The sequence below is a fragment of the Drosophila sechellia genome, chromosome 2L, assembly GCF_004382195.2.
Source record: "Drosophila sechellia strain sech25 chromosome 2L, ASM438219v1, whole genome shotgun sequence".
In the NCBI taxonomy this organism is placed as follows: Eukaryota; Metazoa; Arthropoda; class Insecta; order Diptera; family Drosophilidae; genus Drosophila; species Drosophila sechellia.
Window position 1 is genome coordinate 9467785 of NC_045949.1, and position 19982 is coordinate 9487766.

Here is a 19982-nt window from a genome sequence, read left to right on the forward strand (position 1 = left end):
CCCTCCTGTCACTTGGCAAAGTTGTCCCACTGGTGGTGGTGGTAGCTCACTTTAAAAGTTGGCGTTACTCCTACTAGACTGATGAATAGACTTTTAATTAACGCGTGCCAGTGTCCAACCTCTGTCACCATTTCTACTCTATTTCCCCGAGTGTTCTGCCCTCGGAATTTGTTTACACAGCTGCCAGCATTTTGCGGTAATATATATATATGTACATACGTATATATCTAGTCCCTTATGCCTGATCGCCATCGGAATGCTGTGCTCGATTTATGGCCATTTTAAGTCTGCCCATCCGAAATATAGTTTCGTGATTAATATAGAATTTAAGTCTGAGAAATGCACAGATAAATTATTCGCAGCATTTCATTTGTGGGCGCCGAAAACATTCGTGTGAATATTTTAAATAAATTATTTTGGCATATATGTACATTTTATGCAAGCATAGTTGAATTTTATCCGTGGTTTTCCACAACACTAATAAACGTCAAGAAATAGATTGGATTCCTTTGGTTCAAAGACCCAAGTGTCCTCCTTGTCTCGTTTACATACGCATTTTCAACTTATTTTCCAATTACCAGGTCCAATTGCTTGCCACCTTTTCGCTGGGCCAGCACAATTGGCAACAAAGACAAAAACGTTAGCTCAATCCGGAGCAGGCCACATGGATACATATATATACCTAGATTTCCTTAACCACAAATGGTCGAAGAAATTGCTGAGGAGTAAACCCAATTGACCCATTCCTTTCTTTTCTCTTTGGCTTTTTGGCAGGGCAAGTCAGAAAACCCATACACCAATATACTTGAGAAGGTGAAAGGTAATATACATATAGTGAAACCCATTCAAAAGCACTTTGTGCTCATGCATTATTTAATAATAAAAACAGAAATAAACGATATATATATAATTATACGCTAGCGATACTATTAACTCGATGTCAAAGGTTACGTTAATGATATTCGTATTTAGCTGAAATCGATACTAAAGCTTTTTAAAGTCAGTAGATGTAGATGGGTACTAAGCAATGATTATAAAGAGTAACATATATAACCGAACTATAATTTCACCATTATTCAAATTAAATTATTTAGAAAAATCAATTTAAGCGGGAAATTCCACGAATATCTTGAGCAAAAGCACTAAGCAAATAATTTTCTACGGAAATACTGGTTATTTCTGTATTAAACGCTATTCGCATGACACCATTATATAACTGAATTTATCAAGACCTGCCATGCCACACACCTGTCTTCAACTCTTGCATCAAATTTAAGCCGAATTTCCGCCAACTATTCATCGCATTTTCCGGACCAGTTTCAGAGTCAGATTCCCATTCCCATGGGCGTTGGGAGCCCGTCTATTTATAGGGAAAATTCCTCTTTGATGGAAAAGCCCGTTCCGCTGTTCAGTTGGCAATGTCGGGAATTATTATTTTCCGTCGCTGGCCGGCATAAAGGAAAATTCCCTGGCCCCCGGGCGGCGCACTCGCACACACACAAATCATAAAAGCTGCTTAGCTGTCCCTTCGTGCATGTCCTGGCCAACTTAAGGACAAACTTGGCGAAAGGAGCAACCGCCGCAGAAGGAGCCATGGAGTCCAAGAGGCTAATGGGAGTGTGGCCGAAAAAGTGTTGCTATAAATAACCTGAGACATGCGGAACCACCGTCCACTTCTCGACTCCCTGCGCCCTCATATGGAATATGCATACAAGGAGTGTTTGGGTTATGTGGCATGTACACACGCCAACTTTTGTCTGCAGCCCAAAATCGAGGAAACAAAATAAAAGCTGTATTTTCTCTGTTTCTTTTTTTCATGTATTTTCCCTTCGCTTTTGCCCTAAAATGTGTAATATAGTAGGGGCATATATATAAGCCGACGGCAAGTGTGTCATAGGTGTGTGTATGTGCTGGAAAATCGGAAGCAAACGGAAATACGAAACAAACCAAAAAATGATGCAGAACTTTTTGACAGTCCCGCAGTCCTTTTCAGCTTTCTTATTTGCCGTTTCCTTTGTTGTTCCTGTCGCTTGAAAGTTTCTGTTTTTGGTCTAAAAGTTTCCCGATACGGAACAAGCAGGAGCAACTTAAATTGATACGGATGAAAATTGCATGTGTGCATATGTGGAAATTCAAAATACTACGAAAAACAATAATAATAACTTATCAAACGTGAGAAGAAAAAGGTAATGTAAAATCTCGAATAAAATCTAGAAACCATGATCATGATCTCAGTTATATAATGTAGCATACATACTTGTAATAGAAATATCCTTAAACAGCATCTGAACTTCAAGGACACTGCTTTGACAAGACCCCTGGCAATTGAGGCGAAAAATTATAAGAAGGCATGTGCAACGCAGATGTTTTCCTTTTAGAATTTGCTCTCCAATTCCACATGGCACACATGTTCGTCTCAAAAGCTCATCCAACAAGAAGAAGCTAACAAAGAGTGGTTAGAACTACCAATCTCCAGATTCTGTTTTAGCCCCCTTTCTGCTCCATTGATTTGGTCCATCGAACAGCTTGAATAAGAACGCACACGCTTTGTGTATATATTTTTTAAGGATTTCAAATTCATTTTATTGGTTTTTTTTGTTTGTTTCTTTTCCTTTGTGTTTTGTTGTTTCTCATCATCTCCTCTCCTCTTTAAACCATCGATTTACTTATAATTCTTTTAATTTTTCGCAAATTTGTTTTTTATTGTATGCTTGTTTGTTGTTGTGTTTGTTTGGTTGTTTTTGTATGTTTTATTTTTTTTCAAGACTCTTCATCTTATTTGTTGGTTTTTAAATATATATATATATATTTTTGTATATATATGCACTTGCTATATAAACTTAAATTTACAAACTAAATTAAATAACTTGAATTTTGCTTTCTCATTTTCTTGCGTTCTGGTTCTTGTCACACACATAATATTTATATATATGTACGTTCATTTAGTTAATATGTACCTCGCACGCACTCACATGAAACAACAACGAAAGGGTTTCCTCTCTACTGGCTAACCTAACCGAACAAACTTTTTGACTCAGGAAAAGGGTTTTAGAGTACAAAAAAAATAGACAGACGATAAAAGTAGTACAAATTAGTGCATAATGTATCTTTAATACAATAACATAAAGCATTCAAATCGTTAGGCAGATAGTAAAGCTCAGGTTGGGCTCCTCAGATACTCAGATACTGTATCTGCACATTCAAAGAGCTGGGCTAACAGCTATCGTAAAAAGTTAACTAACACAGGAGAAAAATTGCACAAAATTATAGATCGCCTTCTTGCCCTCTTACTGCACATATGTTTCGAATATATATATTTAGTTTTATATATCCACATTAAATTTGTATGCTCAGACTACCGTAGATTATTTTCAGAATATGCTTATGTGTGTGTGTGTGTGTGTGTGGTCCGTGTGTTTTTTTGGGTGTGGGGGTGTGTGTGACTGTGGCTGACTGACAAAGGACACACAAATCAAAGGATCGGCGACGGGTTTCCACACAAACTGATCGGAAACACATAAACATGTGTATGTTTCATATAAAGGGGAGACATTTTGGTTGTGATGTGAACATTTCGTGGCTACAAACATCGTCTTCTTAGTCGATTGATTTCGGTTTTTGCTTTGTTTACTTTTATTTACCATTAAATTTAGATGCTTAATTAATGCCTATTTATGACTTTTGTCTCGCAACTAGTTGAACAAATGATCATAGAAAACATAAAAAGTATCTATAAATTAAATTTATTTGTTATTTGTTACGATCCCGAGTTGCTCTCGCTTTTTATATCTCTTTCTCTCTTCTCACAACAACATAATTTAAAAGTCTTCACTTTTAGAAATAAATAATAACAGGGCGGGGAATACGGAGAAGTGCCATTAAAATTGAAAGATAGTTTCGGAATCGATTTCGATGGATCCTAACGGCCAGTTAAAATGATTTCCACTCCACTCCCGCACATAACGAAACAATAAATAACTCCGATCGATATTTACTTGAATATAACTGCTATTTTTCTATTCATTTTCCTCTTTGCTCCAAATAATTATACCTAGCACATGATATTCGCTTTCTGCTGTTCTGTCCTGGTAAGTATAATGCTTCAATCTTTGTGTATATATAGACATGACTCCGTCGACATATTCGGCATCCGCTTCTCTTTAGTTTCATTAATGCTAAGTTTTATACGTTTTTTACACACAAATTTCAGTTGATTTTTTTGTTTGTTTTCTTTTCTTATGTTGTTGCTTAAATGTAAACATTTAGATTTGTTTTTTTTTTTTACTTTATATATTTCTTGCTGCGTTTCAAATGTTTCTCGTTACTTTTACTTTTACCTTTACTTGCTTTAGTGTTTTATACTTTTGAGTTTTGAGTAGTTGGTGTGGGTACCTTGCGAGTAGTGAGTGGATGGACAACTATTTATGAGTGAGTGCGCATACTTTTGGGTGCCACTGTTGAAATGGGTTATGGGCATAATGCTCTGATTCAGCTTTTAGTTGTGGTTCTGTTTCTGTTGCTGTTTTTTGATCCGGGGCGGGCGGTTGGGTTGGTTTATTGTTGCACGTCGTCGCTGATTGTACAACATTTATATACGCGAATATATATAAATATCTAGAGACATGTCTACGGTAAAGACGCCAAATTGTCGGGGCTACTTGTTGTGAAGCTCGCTTAGCGGGAAGGCGGGGGGCAGAAGAGCTTACAGTGGACTGATTTCACACACTGCTCACCTGGATGACCAGTGTCCTCATTTGGCGGCGACTTTTGCTTTTGTGTTTTCTTTTTTCTGAGGGCCTCAACTCGTTTCTGCTCTTCTCCCGTACTCAATCTCAATTACAACGTTAATTTATAGCAATATTTGCCTGCCTTCTTTGTTTGCTTGCTGATGCCGCTTGGTTTTTTTTGTCAAGCACACTGTGTGCGCCATAATTTTTGTGTTACATTTAACCTTTTGTATTTAATTTAAAAATTATTAAAGCGTTTTATACTCTCAACTTGATGTTTCTGCAGCTGACTGAGTGACCGACCTGAATCGTACGATCGATCGAAATGAAATGAAATTCTTTAGCCCTGGTTTAGATGACAATTCTCCTGGATTTCCTCTTATGATTTTCCTCTAATGTTTTCAGTGTCTTCCATTCACTTTCGCTTTGCACTTGCTTCTGTTGCTGGTTCTTTATCGGTTCCTCTTGTATTCTTTAGTTAAGACTAAGCTACGTTTACAACTAAATATCTGTAGTCTCGTGGTTAAATACGCTATATGTTATGAATGAATATTAATGTGTTAGTCATTATTTTATCGGTTTCTATATTCTGTTGCGGTATCCGGATTTCAAATCGTCTTCCAAGTCCTTCCACTCTTCTTCACGCACTAGATGAAAAGGTTGTTCCGGCTGTGTCTTCGAACTGTTCCCAATGAACACGGAGGGAAATGCTGAAAGATATTGAAGATCGGAAAAAAAGAGTTAGTTGTGTCTGCAAACTCAATCAAGCGTGCATTTGCATAATTCGCAATTTATTCAACTCGTATCGATCGGCTTTGACTTCTTCCGATCCGGTCCCCTAGCCACCCAACCTTGACTTCAGCCCCGACTGTACTTCCTACTCAGGTTTCTTAACCTCTGCCGCATATCAAAGTGAGCTAAAGCTCAACCCGATAACTCATTCAGCACACAAAACCACCAAAAGCGAATCGATTCTATTAATATGTTGAATTTGGCCAGTGGCTATTTCTCGTTTCTCCATTAGCTCAGGGCATTCAGTTAAGTCAAGGTCGTTTCTATGAGTTCACTATGAGGGAACCACTAAACTAGAGTCAGAGAACATAGCAATATGGGTGAATGCACTTGTTTATAGTTTGTCATATTAAATCGTGTACAAAATAAGAACTTTTTGGTTTATTCAAACGGCTTTAAGTTTGTAAAATTCTACAATTTGCTTAATAGCTACTAAAAATACAGCTTAACCTTCGTATTTCATTATAAATATGTGTTTAATGTTCTGAGGACAGCACTTGCATTCCTGACAGCTGAACGATAACAGCGCTATTGGCACTTGAACTGAACAGTTTATAAAGGACCACTCCCACAGGGAAAGTGATAAAACTCTCGCGGGCTGGAGAAATTTTCCCATGTCCCCGAGCATATTGGCATGTTAAAAGTTTTATAGATTTTTCGCCTTATCAGCCCGGCACATGCTTGACTGCTCCCACCACCTACCTACCCCCTTCATGGGCGTCCCATGACGTAAGCGAGCCACAGCAGCGTGCTATATTAAATCTCTTACACGAAACTCACACTCGCACACTCGAAATGTGTGGAACAAACAAAAAAAAAGAAATAACAAGATAAAAAACATTTGCAGGCGGCGTTTTATCGCTGAAACAAAAAGCGTCACTGAATCGCTGCCGCTGCACCCACGCAAAGGTAGCCCAAATACACATACATTAAGATACAGATACACACGGGTATCCGAAACCGGAGAGGTGCAGTGTGCTCAGGTATCGTATGTGAGTATGAGTTACTGGAGTTTGGCATTGAATTTACAAGAGATCTTTTGTCCGCCATTGTCTCGAATTACATAAGGTCGAAACCGAAATATTGTGGCCAACAAGCGATTGCAAGGGGAGGAGGCATTACGTGTACCAGCAAGTAACAAAACTATTGGAAGCAGACAGAAGAAACTTTCACCCATGCGGCGATCGACGCTCTGGCCTTGAAGCAACCGAAAAAACAAAAATTGATGCCAGCCTTAAATGCAGAAAAAAGTAAAACCCATTTAATATTTGTATCAAAACGCCAAAGGCTTGAAAAGTACCCGAAAGATGAGCCACTGAAATATTCATATAATCTCTTTGTTGCATAAAACATTCAAAGTTGCCTCGAACAAATCTGAAAACTCATTTGCTGTAACAAGTTCTCCAAGAGCGTCAAACTTGTCTAAGAACTCGGTTAGATTGGTTTGAGCAGAGAAAAAATAGAAGGAGCAACGGAATGGTGGCAGGTGGAATCTTGGCAACACATTTGACCTACACGCAATGACAAAAATGTTGCCAAAAAGAACAATCAAAATATGTCTCGGCATGTATTTATTTCTAACAGGCGGCACAGAAAAAAAAAGGATACTTAAATCATATGAAAAATAAATTAATTTATATAAGATTTAATTTCTCTCTTGATACAGCCCCCCTTTCGCTGTTTGGCGCAAAAAGACGAAAAACATTTCAATAAATCAGCTAAAAACCAAGACAACCCGAGTGGACAAGCCGAAAATATCGTAGATATATTCATATGCATATATAATCTATAAATGAACATATTTCACCGCGTTATATATATACGAAAATATATATAATGTTCAACCCAGCTGCCGATTCTGTCGCTTCAATGTCTTGGCCTAAATAACTCCTGTGAAATACCGACTTATACTCCCCAGACTTGTTATCATCTTTCCATTGTTATAAAGGTTATTTACATATGCCGAAGTTTATAAATATTGCAAGCCACCCACATGCAAATGGCGTATAAATAAATACACACCATTCACGATTTTTTACTTTATTTATAGTTAGCTCATTCATTTGCTGCGGCCACTCGACCAACTCAACTCGATATTTCACTCACTCCCTTCGAGAAATCCACATTCCCCATTTGGTTAGTTGCCAGTTGCCGAGTTTCCCTAGTCGGTAATTACGCATTTTAAAATTCAGTCTGTGTTCTGTAGTCATCAAATATTTAAAGGCAGGCAGGCAAGGGAACCAACACAGTCTTTCAGTCCGGGCAGCAAAAAAAATTGAATATGTCGTTGTCCCAGTCCACTTTTCCTGGTAGAGGCAACCGAGTACAAAATCAAAAACTATGTCAGTAATCTTCAGTTGTCTTACAAGCACGTCGTCAACTACTTAACTCGGCCTTAAAATATCACAAATTTGTGAGACAACCAAAGAGCCCCGTCGTACAAGTTCTCAGGTAAGATAAGACAAGGGATGGAGTTAATGAAAGTGGATTCCAAGGACTCTGAGTTATAAATGACTTCAGCTGAGAAGGGAATTTGTTAAGATTTCAAATTGAGAAAGTGATCGCAAGGATGGAAATACCAATTTTCCAGATAGAATTTTCTTGACTGACGATTTGAAAGAATCCCACGAATTAACTAACATTAAAATAAGTCAAATAAGAGCACATTAAACGGATACCCATCAGCCAATTTCTTCTTGGTTAAATTCTCCGCAATATAAATTTCTTTTGAATACTTTCCCATACACTTGAGTAACCTCCGGCAGTTTCCTTTTGGACTTCGTCACTCTGGTCATTCAGCGGAGTGTTTTTCTTGCATTGACTTTGGGTTCAAGGAACGCCAAATAAAAAGAAAAGGCTCTGCAATTTGCAATTCACATTCGGCTCTTTTGTTGTTGTTCCCAATTCATTTCTGCTCAGTCTCACATCCAGACAGACACTCGCTTTGAACCCTCAACTTTGTTTAATAACAAAACAAATGCAAAAGGCAAACAAAAAATTGGCCAATGAAAGAGCAAAGAATCGGAATGCGAGTGGGGATCGGCATGCCAATTATCGAGGCGCCCTCCCATCGATAAATATATATATATATATATATATATATTTCTGCCGCTGCTCGTAAATCAAAGTGTGGAAAAGTTTTGGGGCAGTGGAAAAGAAAAAATTGAAAAAAAAATTGATAGAGGCTCTCGCGCCGTATCTAATGTCAATAAACTTCTTGGCTTTGAAATCAAATCAATTTTCATGCCAAACGAAAGCGGGCAGCCATCTTGATGGAGCAGGGAAAGCGGAAAAGCGGGTATGAGGTGCCACCAATGAAGGGAAAATCGATGCCGGCCCTCAAGACAAATCAATTAAAAGGAAATTTCACGTATATTATTCTGTGTTAAATTTCACATTTTCACGTTTTCATCGGACCAATGCAAAATGTCAACGAAACGAACTGAAGTGCACAGAAATGAACAGGAAACGGAAACATGAGAAAGGGGGAGGGGATTCAGTGAACCAGGGACACGATTGGAGACTACGAGGCTGGTGGGCCGCCAACACAGAAGCGCAAATTAAAAGCAAATTTCAATTTTTGCAATGACATTGTCACTGTTTTTTGCTGCCGCCACTCTCGCTTTTTGTTGTAACAGAATTAACTACGAAAGTAATTAAAGGCCAGGGGCAGGGCAGGGCACGATGGCCAAGAGCTGGGCTGGGATGGGCAGATGGGATTGCCGGGGCCGTGCCGGGTCCGGGTCAACTGGTGCCCGCAGGGAAAGCGGCGGAGAGACAGGAGCCTTCCACGGATGAGAGGTGGCCATAAAAAGACTCAACTTGTCTTGCGCGCGCATGATGGCAATTAACATTACACACCAACGCAACTACAAGCGCAAGGCGATTCAATAGTTTTAAGCGAAAATACTAAATACTTAGTTAAGTACATATGATTAAACTAGATTAAACAATTTATATCGAATAATGAATCAAATATGATGATTTATCGTTTTTAAATTTGTTAATTTGCATGCATAATACAATAACAATTCATCTTAGGTAAGAATTTAAAATGACTAGGCCCTAAATGCGACCTCCGATTACTTTCAAATCGACCCTCGCCCATCGCTCACCCACTCACAGGCTGAAGAAGCCACTGAGGATAATGGACGAGGATGGGCAGGGGGGGCTTACGCGCAACAGCGCCGCCGGCGACATGGCACACAATTTGTGCGCTGCAATAAAATAAAATTAAAATTTTGAAACAACTAAGGCAGCAGCAACATTGAAACATTCATTCAAAGTGGCAAAGCGGGGGGCAGGGAACAGACAGTGGGTCGCAAGAATTCAGTGGGAAGCTGTTTGTATATATATATACATATATGTATGTGTGTGTGTGCAGTGCACTCGGCGTATGAGCGATGAGCTAAACCATCGCCTTCCATCGACATCATTTTATGTTTTTTCGCTTTTCTACTCTCCTATCCTTTGGCTTACTCTCGCATTATAATCTCTCTTTGCTGCGTTCATTTCACTCGTAATTATGATAAGACAGTAATTACATTTATCTGCTGCTAGCAGCATTCGAAACCAGCAGCTGAGGACAAAGCCAACACTTGGCGGCTTTAATCGCGACCACATTGCGTATGCGTAATATATGCAAACGTGTTGCGTATACGTCATGTTGTGCCAGCGTTTGTCCAAGGTGAGTGCATAGAATTAGTTAAATTATCAGCGGATGGCCTTCGAGTGCTAACTGCTGCGACTAACGCAGCATGAAATTGCCGCAGAGAGTTTAGAGAGAAGCGGCATTCTCGAATATATGGCATTTAGCATAGGTCAAGGACATCTTGGCAATTTTTTAGAAGTGATTAGAAAAGGCTTGACAAGTGGCCTGATCGTACGCAAGTGACGTCAGCAGCCTGAAAAGCCTTTCCATGCGGAATAACCCAATTAAATTGAGCACGTTGGAAAATGAAGAATATATTAAAGAAGCCAAGAACTGCGTAGGAAACCTTTATTATCGAGGCAGGGGGCAAAGTGTTTTGTCACCCAAGAGATTGATGATTCAATTAAGGCAAAAAGTGAAAAGAAAGGCAAAAGAAAGAAGGATCAAGTGCAGACCTTTTGCCCCCACCCACCCTTTTTGTTCAGTGTGTTTCTTATGTTTGAGGCAAAAGTAGAAAAAAAATAGGCGTACAATAATTAATCAATAATTACGCTTTGCATGAGCGAAGGGAGAACCAGAGACCTGGGTGGCAAATAAAACAATATTCATTTATTTGCGGCTGCCTAGAGCACCTGGCCCCACCTCCGCCGCCTCCTCCACCGCTCCACGCCCCCTCGAGAGCCAACCTCTTTCAATGTCAGGCCAGCAAAGGTAACAACAACAACAATTATTATTGATTACATGTCAGTTGTATTGAGTTTGCGGGAAAGGCAGTAGTCCCTGCCTACCAAGCACGTGTCCCCGCCGTCTATCTAATTGTATTCCTCTGCCTGTTTTTTATCAAATTCAATTAGACGCACGACTATAACTGTAATTGTGTGTTAGCCGTCAGATAGAAAATGTATATACACTTACGTATAAAAAGGTGTACAGATGTGGAGTCAATAAAGCGCGTTTGTTATTTTGTTGTCTTTGTTATCAGGACACATGAAAAATGGAAATGCACCGATGCACTGTGGTTTTTTATGCGTTTTTTTTTTGGCAGAAATTCGAAATGATGACCTATCTTCACCAAATTTGGTTTGTGTTACTCTTTTCTTCCCCCAAGATGATTCACAAAGTTTCAAGTGATTTGGTCAGCTTTCATATATCTGCCATATAAACGATCTGGCCGATATGCCATAAAAATATTTACCTTACCAAAAAAAACAAAATGTTGTATCTATATTTAATTATATTATATTAGCATCATATTTAGCATCAAGAATATCTGAATTAAAATCATTCACATTCATTAAATGCGTTGACTTTGCTCCGCAAATCGGGCAACATTGGCAAGAGTTACATCCTGTTAATATGTTTAAGACTTTACCGTCTATTAGTGTCATTTGACCGACATATTTTACAAATATTTTAATGTTGTTTATTTTATGCAAATATATGTGCAGATTACAAATCTGGGTATCCAAGTTTTCTTTTTCTGCTAATATAAGCTCTCGAGTTTTCTTAATAAATTCAATTTTTAAAGGACAACAAAACCGTATAGATTGTGGCGATCTGTTGATCCAAATTATTTTTTTTTCATTGTCTACTAATTTTAACGGCACTAGCCTTTTCATAAACTAGTTTTGGACGACCAACTTTGTTTGGAGTTTTCCAATCAGCGATTATACTAATACTAGATGCCAGCCATTTGAAGTGTTTTTTCTTCAACCTCCAACGATCTATTGCAACCTGGCAAATATTTCCTTATGTAATCAAAGGACTTAACTTTTTTATTTATCAATGAAATACAACATTCATTTAAATTATTCTGACCAATTTTTTTAAATATATGCTGTCTAACTGCATCCTCAGAGCGACTATTGTTGCTCCAAATGTCTAGCAGCTCTGCATGCCCAAACAATTATTCATCTACAAAAACGTAATTTTTTCAAAAAGGAACAAAAAGGTGCATATGAAACTAGTTGTATAATATTATACACATGTTAATTAATAACTTGCCGTTAAAATTCTTTTCAAGTGGTTTGCCATACAAAAGTTATATTCCACGAAACACAGCTACATTTGTTAAGTTGACTGTAAAAAAGGTACATAAACAAAACACGATACAACTACACAAAAACATATAACATACACAAAAATTTTACTGAACTACAAATCTACATACCTGGCCTACTGTTTTCCATGACACCACCTTAAACTTTTTAATTCTCTGAGGAAATATTAACTTGCAAATGTTGCAAAATTATTTGCCGCCAATTTTGTCTTACGCATGCTATCGACAATCACCTGTCTTTGAGAGGTGGACAATAAGCCAGTGTTGCATAAAAAAGTAAAAATCGACTTTTTTTTATCTAATTAGACTATCCTAAATATAAAGAAATTATAAATTTTTTTATTCCGTTAAAAAAATTTTTTGACTTTCTGCCAAAAAAAACACATAAAAAACCAATGTGCGATGGTGATGATGATGATGTAACTGACAAAAAAATTGGAACACAACAACTCGTTTCCATGCTCAATCGAGGGTGCATATTCTTAACCCATTTTCACACCAAACAAAACAAATTAAACAGCAGTAAGCGGAAAAAAATAGGCTGAGAAACTTCTGTGGAAAAGTTGAGAAAACTATGAGTCGTGTAGCCGCATAAATATGAATCTAATAACTCCCTTTGTTTGCTCTAAATCGTCTTGGCTTTTATCGCTTAGCATTCGCCAGCTGCGGCTTTAGCCTGCGGCCAAGTTTTGTTTTAGTTTTCTAGCCCATTGTCAGCAGCAACAACCTCACTCTCGTATGACAACTGGCGTCAATAGGTTTTCTTTATTATTATTTTTGTTTTTTTTTTTTTCTTAACGATTCCATGCTGATAAGCCCTCAAGGGGGCAGCACTCGTCGATGTCGGTTTGTTGTGCCTCCCACTTTAAAGTGTGTTATCATCGAAAGGCGCGGGGCACTACACACGTACATATCCATAGATTAAATTGAATTAATGAATTTTAATTCGCAGAAATTCGATAGCAAACAAAAGGGAAGCATGTTTGATGTAATGTACATGGGCATATAAACTAGTTAACCTGCACTTCATTCGTTGATTTCGTTGTCGCGTCTGAAATTTTTGCATGAAGTCATTCCTCACCGACGAATGCATGTGTACATAACACCTGCCCATAAATAACGGACGGTAAACAACGGGGAACGGAATAAAAACGAAAACTAAAACGGAAAATTTCAATTTTCATTGTGCAGCGTTTTTCCATGTTCAATTCTATTTTATTTGCCCATAAATACGGAATGAAAATTGCTGGTTACTGTGCGGGACAGTCAGGCAGATAGATAGATAGATAGATAGGTAGAGTGGGGGTTGCTGGAAAAGTCAGCGTTTATCTCACAGATACACACCGCATAAGAACGTGAAATTGCATACACTTCGACCATTAGATGCGCTATGATCAAGTGGAAAGATGTGATAAGGGAAACCAGTTTCGTACAGTATTATATGCACTTGAGCAAATGCTTTAATGCACATTTTGTATATTGTCATACACAGTATACTAACCTGCAACTCTGGAACTAATAAGTTAACGCCTTTCCCAAACGTAACGAAAAGATATTTCAAATTAAAGAAAGCAACAATGTTGCTCAAGTAAAAAAAAGCACAATACGCTCTGGTATTATTTATATAGTTTTGATTAGTTTGTCTTAGAGGAAACTATTCCCATTTGATTCAAATGCACATCTAGAATAAAACAACCAGTGAACAAATAAACAAACGATCGGAATAAGATACCAATAAAAGAAAATAAAAACAACTGCTTAGGCGGGAAAGATAATGGCGGGCAGCTAGTAAGATCGCCTGATCCCGATCGAGAACATATACTTTATGGGGTCGCGCGCGAACAAAATGCCCTCGCATTCCACTAGAACGCGTTCTAGGGAAAGAGTAGCGAAAATAAACAGCGACTACAATTTTGAAAGCAGCAACACGACAACGAAAATAATTGCACAAATGAAACTGAGGGTAAAAAAAAAGAGACGCGAAATAGCAAAAAATTAAAACGAGCACAACATGGCGAGCAAAACGAAGCTGCCGCCGACGTGTGCGTTATTTAAATGATTTTGCCAGTTTGCCTCGCTGTGGCTGTCTCAATTTAAATGTTTTTTATAGCCTGCATTCGGTGATTGCCACTCCTAACATTTTCAGAGGGGCAGATTCAAAAGGGGTTCCCAGGGGGGGCGGCTAAAAGACTGAGACCCGTTTGCCAAACGGAGACGGAAAATCCAATCCAAACCAAACCGAAACCAACCAAAAACGAAATGAAACGAAGCGAAAAAGTTAACAAAATCAACAAACACAATTAAGGCAAAGGCAGAAATCGTTTAATTTATTCTTCATGCGTATGAAAACGAAAATACAATTTCGCTTCTTTATTTTTCATGAGCTCCTTTTGCATATTGCTTATACGACGCGTTGACTGAGTCAGATTGTTGGAGCTTACACGGAAAAAAAAAATACTTGGGAGCATGGAAATCTTCGACATCACATTTTATCATAAAGCGAATGAAAGTCATATTCACTATTTATATTATGAATAATTTTTATTCAGTTATTTAAATAATTTTGTAAATTTTTGCCAGTGAACTACATTTACTTCGGAAAATGGAATTGGTCACCAGGGGGAACCAGAACCATTTACCTTATTGAATTCTCGGAAAATTCCGGACTTTTTCCCCTCGACGCCGACTTAATTGTTTTCACTTCTCAACGATCATTGTCTTGGTATCTCTGTGTTTTTGTTACCATCGCCATCGCCATTTACTTGGCCGCCGTTGCAGCGCGTGCGTGCTGGTTAAAAAGCTCGATTTGAGGGCACTGTTACAAGGCTGCCCGGCCTAGTCGTTATGTCTCTGACTGTCTGAGATCTACCGCCCCCGTTCCGCCACGCCCCCGACCGAACCACCAACCCCCCTGTTAGCCCGAAATTGGCCAGACAACGTCTCAGATTCACAAGCGCGTTGGCAGTTGCATTCTGTGTTGTGCGGCTGACTGCTAAACTTGGCTTGGTCTAGGTGTTTATTGGAGCACGACGAATGCGTGTTGAATCCATGTTGCTTGATATCTGAGTGCTTGTGCCGCGACTTCTGAGAACAAGTTTGCTCAGCGACATCCAGCTGGGAGCTGAACTTTGGCTCTTAGCTTGCTCCAAATCAGCAGAGTGCCAGAAACAAGGGAACTACTAACAGTACAATCAAGTTATTCCACTATGAGACTTTCTCGCAATAAAGAGCTTAGTTATTTATTAACTTATATGCCAAACAAATTTATAATTATTTTATTTAAATAGCATAAAATAGACTGGAACAGCAGTGTCTTTAACTCGTTGCAATAGGCCAGCGAAAAGTCTAATTGGCTTATCAGGGTAAATCGAATACTAGGGCGTGCCTCCCAATCACCCCACTACCACCCAGCTGGTTTCTTCGCGTGATAACGCTTCCTCCGCCGCCTTTGCATTGATAAGCAATTAGAAAAGCCGTCGGGTTAATGTAAATAAGTAAACCTAATGCCCGACACTTAGTACCCATGACTACGAGTCTAATTGACTTGGCCCAAAAAAAATGATTGATGGCCTTCTCAGGCAGCAGGCGACAGAAACAACCAAATGTTTATAAATACATTTATACACATAATTGGTGCCAATAAAACTGTAGACAACACATGTCGCATGGAAATGCTTGTATATGTACATCAGGGAATCGAAGGAGAAACCAAAAAGAGCGATGTTCGGATGGACAACTCTTTTGGGGCTAGGCCAAAGGTCGAGCAAGGTCACGGCCAACGATTACCGCACAACATTGGCGTGAATATTTCGCATTTTTCCCTTTGATCTGCTGCCCCGAAATGGTTGATGCAGTCAAGCTTTTCCCCAGAATTAACCACTCTTGATTGCGTTTCTGTTTTTAGTTTTTCGCATTTCCACAATTTCTAAACTTTATGCGGCATTCGCACGCAGCTCTTGCTTTTGTTTTGCTCATAATGTTTGGACATAAAACTTATTATAATTTATTAATTACCAGCAGCGTTTGGCTTTGATAAAAGAAACACAATTTCGGTAATGGCCAACGGGCACGCAATCTAGGTTGGGAGCTCTTTGTAGCTCGGCAAAGAAACGAGAAATAATTCATAAAATAAAAGATATACTTCTTTTACTTTACTGCCTTTTTGCTTTGACATTATTCATGGCTTTCTCTACCCTTTTTGTTGGCCTTTCAAATGGGTCAAGTGTGAATGACTGTATTTCTGTGTGAAAATTGTGGGAGTCCCAGGAAATTAAAATGAAAAAGCATTTTGCTATTTAATTAAAGATGTATCACAGAAAGATTCGGAATATAAGTTAAATGGCTTTTTACTTTACTTCTGCTGAAGTGTAACTGAATACTCTTCAGTTTCAGTTGATTTCGAATAATTATAGCTAGAAAGTTTCAAGATTTACAACCACCCACCACCAACTTTTGTGTAAATTTACTTTAAGCACCGAGAATTCCTTTGAACGTAATTGGCTTGCATTGTTACTATCAGCTGTCTAGTTTGTCTGTTAAGGAGATTAGACCCGTCTGAACTACGCCTGGCTCCTACAGTTAACGTTTACGACCGCATTCTGACGCTTATTGCAATTAATGATTCGATGTTTACGGGTATAACTGCCCCAGGGGTCTGGCTGCGAATAAGTGAGTGAGTAAGTGGTCATGCTCGAATATCTTTTTTGAGAAAACATCACGTAGGTTTTTGGAGCCGCAGGGGGGAAACATCCCCGTATCGCAATAAGCCAAGTCACCGACGCAAACTAATTAAAAGAATTCCGTGTACGGGGCAACTGTCGCGGGCAGAACAATTGACGGACGAGCTGAAATGCCTTTTGTCTCATAATCAACTCTCCGGCACTCACTCAACTCGCTCTCCCTAAAACAAGCAAAAACATTCCGCTGAAAGCAATCAATCAATCAAGCCACTCAAGTCCATCAATCTCCAGCTAAAGTCAAAACAAAAACAAACCTGCAATACCCTTGCCCTGAATACCCTTCGCTTTCGCCAGCGAATCTCGTTGCCGAAGAAAGTAGGGAATACAGTCAATAGATTAATATCCCGTCCGGCAAATATGGTGAGAATTAGAAATAGCCTTCTGTGAATTTGCAGATTGATATATGGCATAATAAATTAGGAACTCGCCTTTCCCCGTATATCTCTGTAAGTCAATAGTAATTCCTCTTCATAAACCATTCTAAAGGTAGGCAGTAGAACAATTATAATGTGCCCTTTCTAAATAAAATAAAGTATATATTAATAACCTAATGTTTATATTGTGGTTATTTACTAAAATCTCAAGTCGTGTTATCAGTAAGATTAAGCGTGAATAAGAATGTTGTTATTAGTAATAAATAAAGTGAATGAATTATGAAGTAAACAAATTTTGAAACCAAAACCTACGAATAGGAATGTCGAAATGTATTTGTTTTTCTTTGCTGAGTAAACCAACTGAGTTATCTAGGCTTGACTAACATATTTTAAACACTCAACATTTTTAAATTAGTTATTATATACTTACGTTGATGTAAATTGTTGTGTGTGGTGAGAAATCCAATGTTGGCAATAGTGTGGATGTGGAGTAGATGCGGATAGATAGGCAGACGAAGACGTGGCTGTAGTTTTTGTGTTTTGTGGGGGGCTGTTACAGTTGTTGTAGTTGTAAGTAGTAGACATATAGACAAGACGACGACAACGACGATGAGGACGTGGTCCGCGATGCCACGGCGGTGGCAACAGCAGGAGCAGTTGCAGATACAATCGCAGTAGCGGATACAATTGCAGTTGCACACGCCTGCAGAACGAGGGGATTGGGCTGACTGGCGAAGAGCTCCTCTAGAATTCAGCAAACTCCTTGGCACACTTCTCGGTGCTGGAGATCCGCAGCGCCTCCTCCTCGTAGTCATCGAAATTGCTCGTGTCGCCGGGACCCTTACACCGCGGAATGAACGGCGCCTCGATTTTCTTTTGGAAGATCGCAATCCAGTCGGTGGAGGCGAACCACTTCTGGTTCTTAATATCATTGACGCCCGCCTTTAGATTGCCGTAGCGCTTGGTCAGATCCACCTGCAGCAGGTTGCGCAGTAGGTCCTTCAGATCGGAGCCAAAGTGCGATGGGAAACGCACCTTGCCGGAGACGATCTTCTCGTAGATCTGGATCGGCTGATCCGCAAAGAACGGCGGATAGCCAGCGGCCATTTCGTAGACGAGTACGCCCAACGCCCACCAGTCGACGGCCTTGTTATAGCCCTTGGACAGAATGATCTCCGGGGCCAGGTATTCGGGCGTGCCGCACAGCGTCCAGGTGCGGCCCTTGACCCGCTTGGCAAAACCGAAGTCCGTCACCTTGAGGTAGCCCTGCGAGTCAATCAGCAGATTCTCCGGCTTCAGATCGCGGTAGATGAGGTCCAAGTAGTGCAGGTACTCGAAGGCCAGCACGATTTGCGCCGCGTAGAAGCGCGAGTGCGGCTCCGAGAAGCGGCCCACCTTGCGCAGGTGGGAGAACATCTCGCCACCGGGAACATACTCCAGCACCATGTAGAGGTTGGAGTTGTCCTTGAAATGGTAGCGCAGCGAGACGAGGAAGGGGAACTGAATGGCCTGCAGGATTCGCTTCTCGTTCAGCGTGTGCTCCACCTGCTTCAGCTTGACCACCTTCTGCTTGTCGAGGATCTTCATGGCATAATAGTCTTTCGTGGGCTTGTGCTGGACGATCATGACACGGCCAAAGGAGCCGGTGCCCAGGGTCTTGATCCGTTCGAAGTCATCGAGGGCGGCGGTGTTGGTCGGATTGCGTCGCCACTTGTCCTCGAACTCCTCCTTGGCCTGCTCGAGGAACTCCTTCACCGTCTCGGCGGCATCGACCTTCTTGTTTGACGTGGTGGCGTTATTGCCCATCTTGGAGATGGTGCCCGTTAGCGATGACAAACGGAACGTTGCGCTGGCCGACACTTGGGCCTGATCGTCGCCGGACGTGTTAGGTCCTCCTCCCCCTCCTCCCGTTCCTCCGCTGGCTCCTCCTGAATCCGCCCCTGAACCGGGCGTGGTCGTGGCGGCAGGGGGCGTGCTCTTGTGGGCGGCGGCTGCTGACGAGGGGCCGCTGCTGCTGCTGCTAGCCTGGTCCGCTGGAGGTCCCGCTGCCGCTCCCGCTCCTCCCGCTGCCGCTCCGCCCTCCTCCTCGCAACTGGACTGCGCCTGTAGCTTGCCCTCGCCGGATGTGGAACTATGATGGGACTTTTTCTTTTTAAGGAACTGCAAAATGGACTTAGCTATTTTGCCGAGTTACGGGTCAACGGTGCGGATGAAATAGTTGCTCCTTATGGGCCAAAGAGAGCTTCTCACTGGAGCTCCCTCACTCTCTTATTCGCTGATTATCCTTTAGAATTGGTGTTAAGGTTGCGTTTTAAAGGCGCTTGGTTTAGACGCGTTTAAATTCTGGTTTTAGCACGTATTGGTTTCTCTAATTTTTGAGGTCTTAAACTAGTTTTACACTTTAGGCTTAGACTAACATTTGGTTTCACACTTTAGGTTGCTTATGATCGCGATTTACTCTAATTTGAGAAGCTGCAAAGAGAAACGGGAGAGAAAACGGCACAAATTAGCGGGATTTTCGGTAAGGGGCTAAAAATAAGAGTCCAGTTTTCCGAGTTCTTTATGCACACATATGCCTGTATTTTAAGTATCTTATGTATTTTCACTCTTTCGAATTTTTCACTTCATATTGTTTTTGTT

The 19982-nt window shown here is 40.2% G+C and overlaps 1 protein-coding gene across 1 annotated transcript; it reads right to left on the minus strand.

The window, feature by feature from the left end:
• Positions 1–3391: 3391 nt before the first annotated feature.
• Positions 3392–19532, minus strand: LOC6611839 (cAMP-dependent protein kinase catalytic subunit 1). The gene is made up of 2 exons (XM_032713999.1): positions 17773–19532; positions 3392–5437 (listed from the first exon to the last, which is right to left on the minus strand). The coding sequence occupies exon 1, from the start codon at positions 19146–19148 to the stop codon at positions 18087–18089; it is 1062 nt and encodes a 353-aa protein (XP_032569890.1). The 5' UTR covers positions 19149–19532; the 3' UTR covers positions 3392–5437; positions 17773–18086.
• Positions 19533–19982: the final 450 nt, after the last annotated feature.

Bases quoted from the DNA above. Each gene is read 5' to 3' on its own strand.
- LOC6611839 (XM_032713999.1), bottom strand. From the start codon at position 19,148: ATGGGCAATAACGCCACCACGTCAAACAAGAAGGTCGATGCCGCCGAG.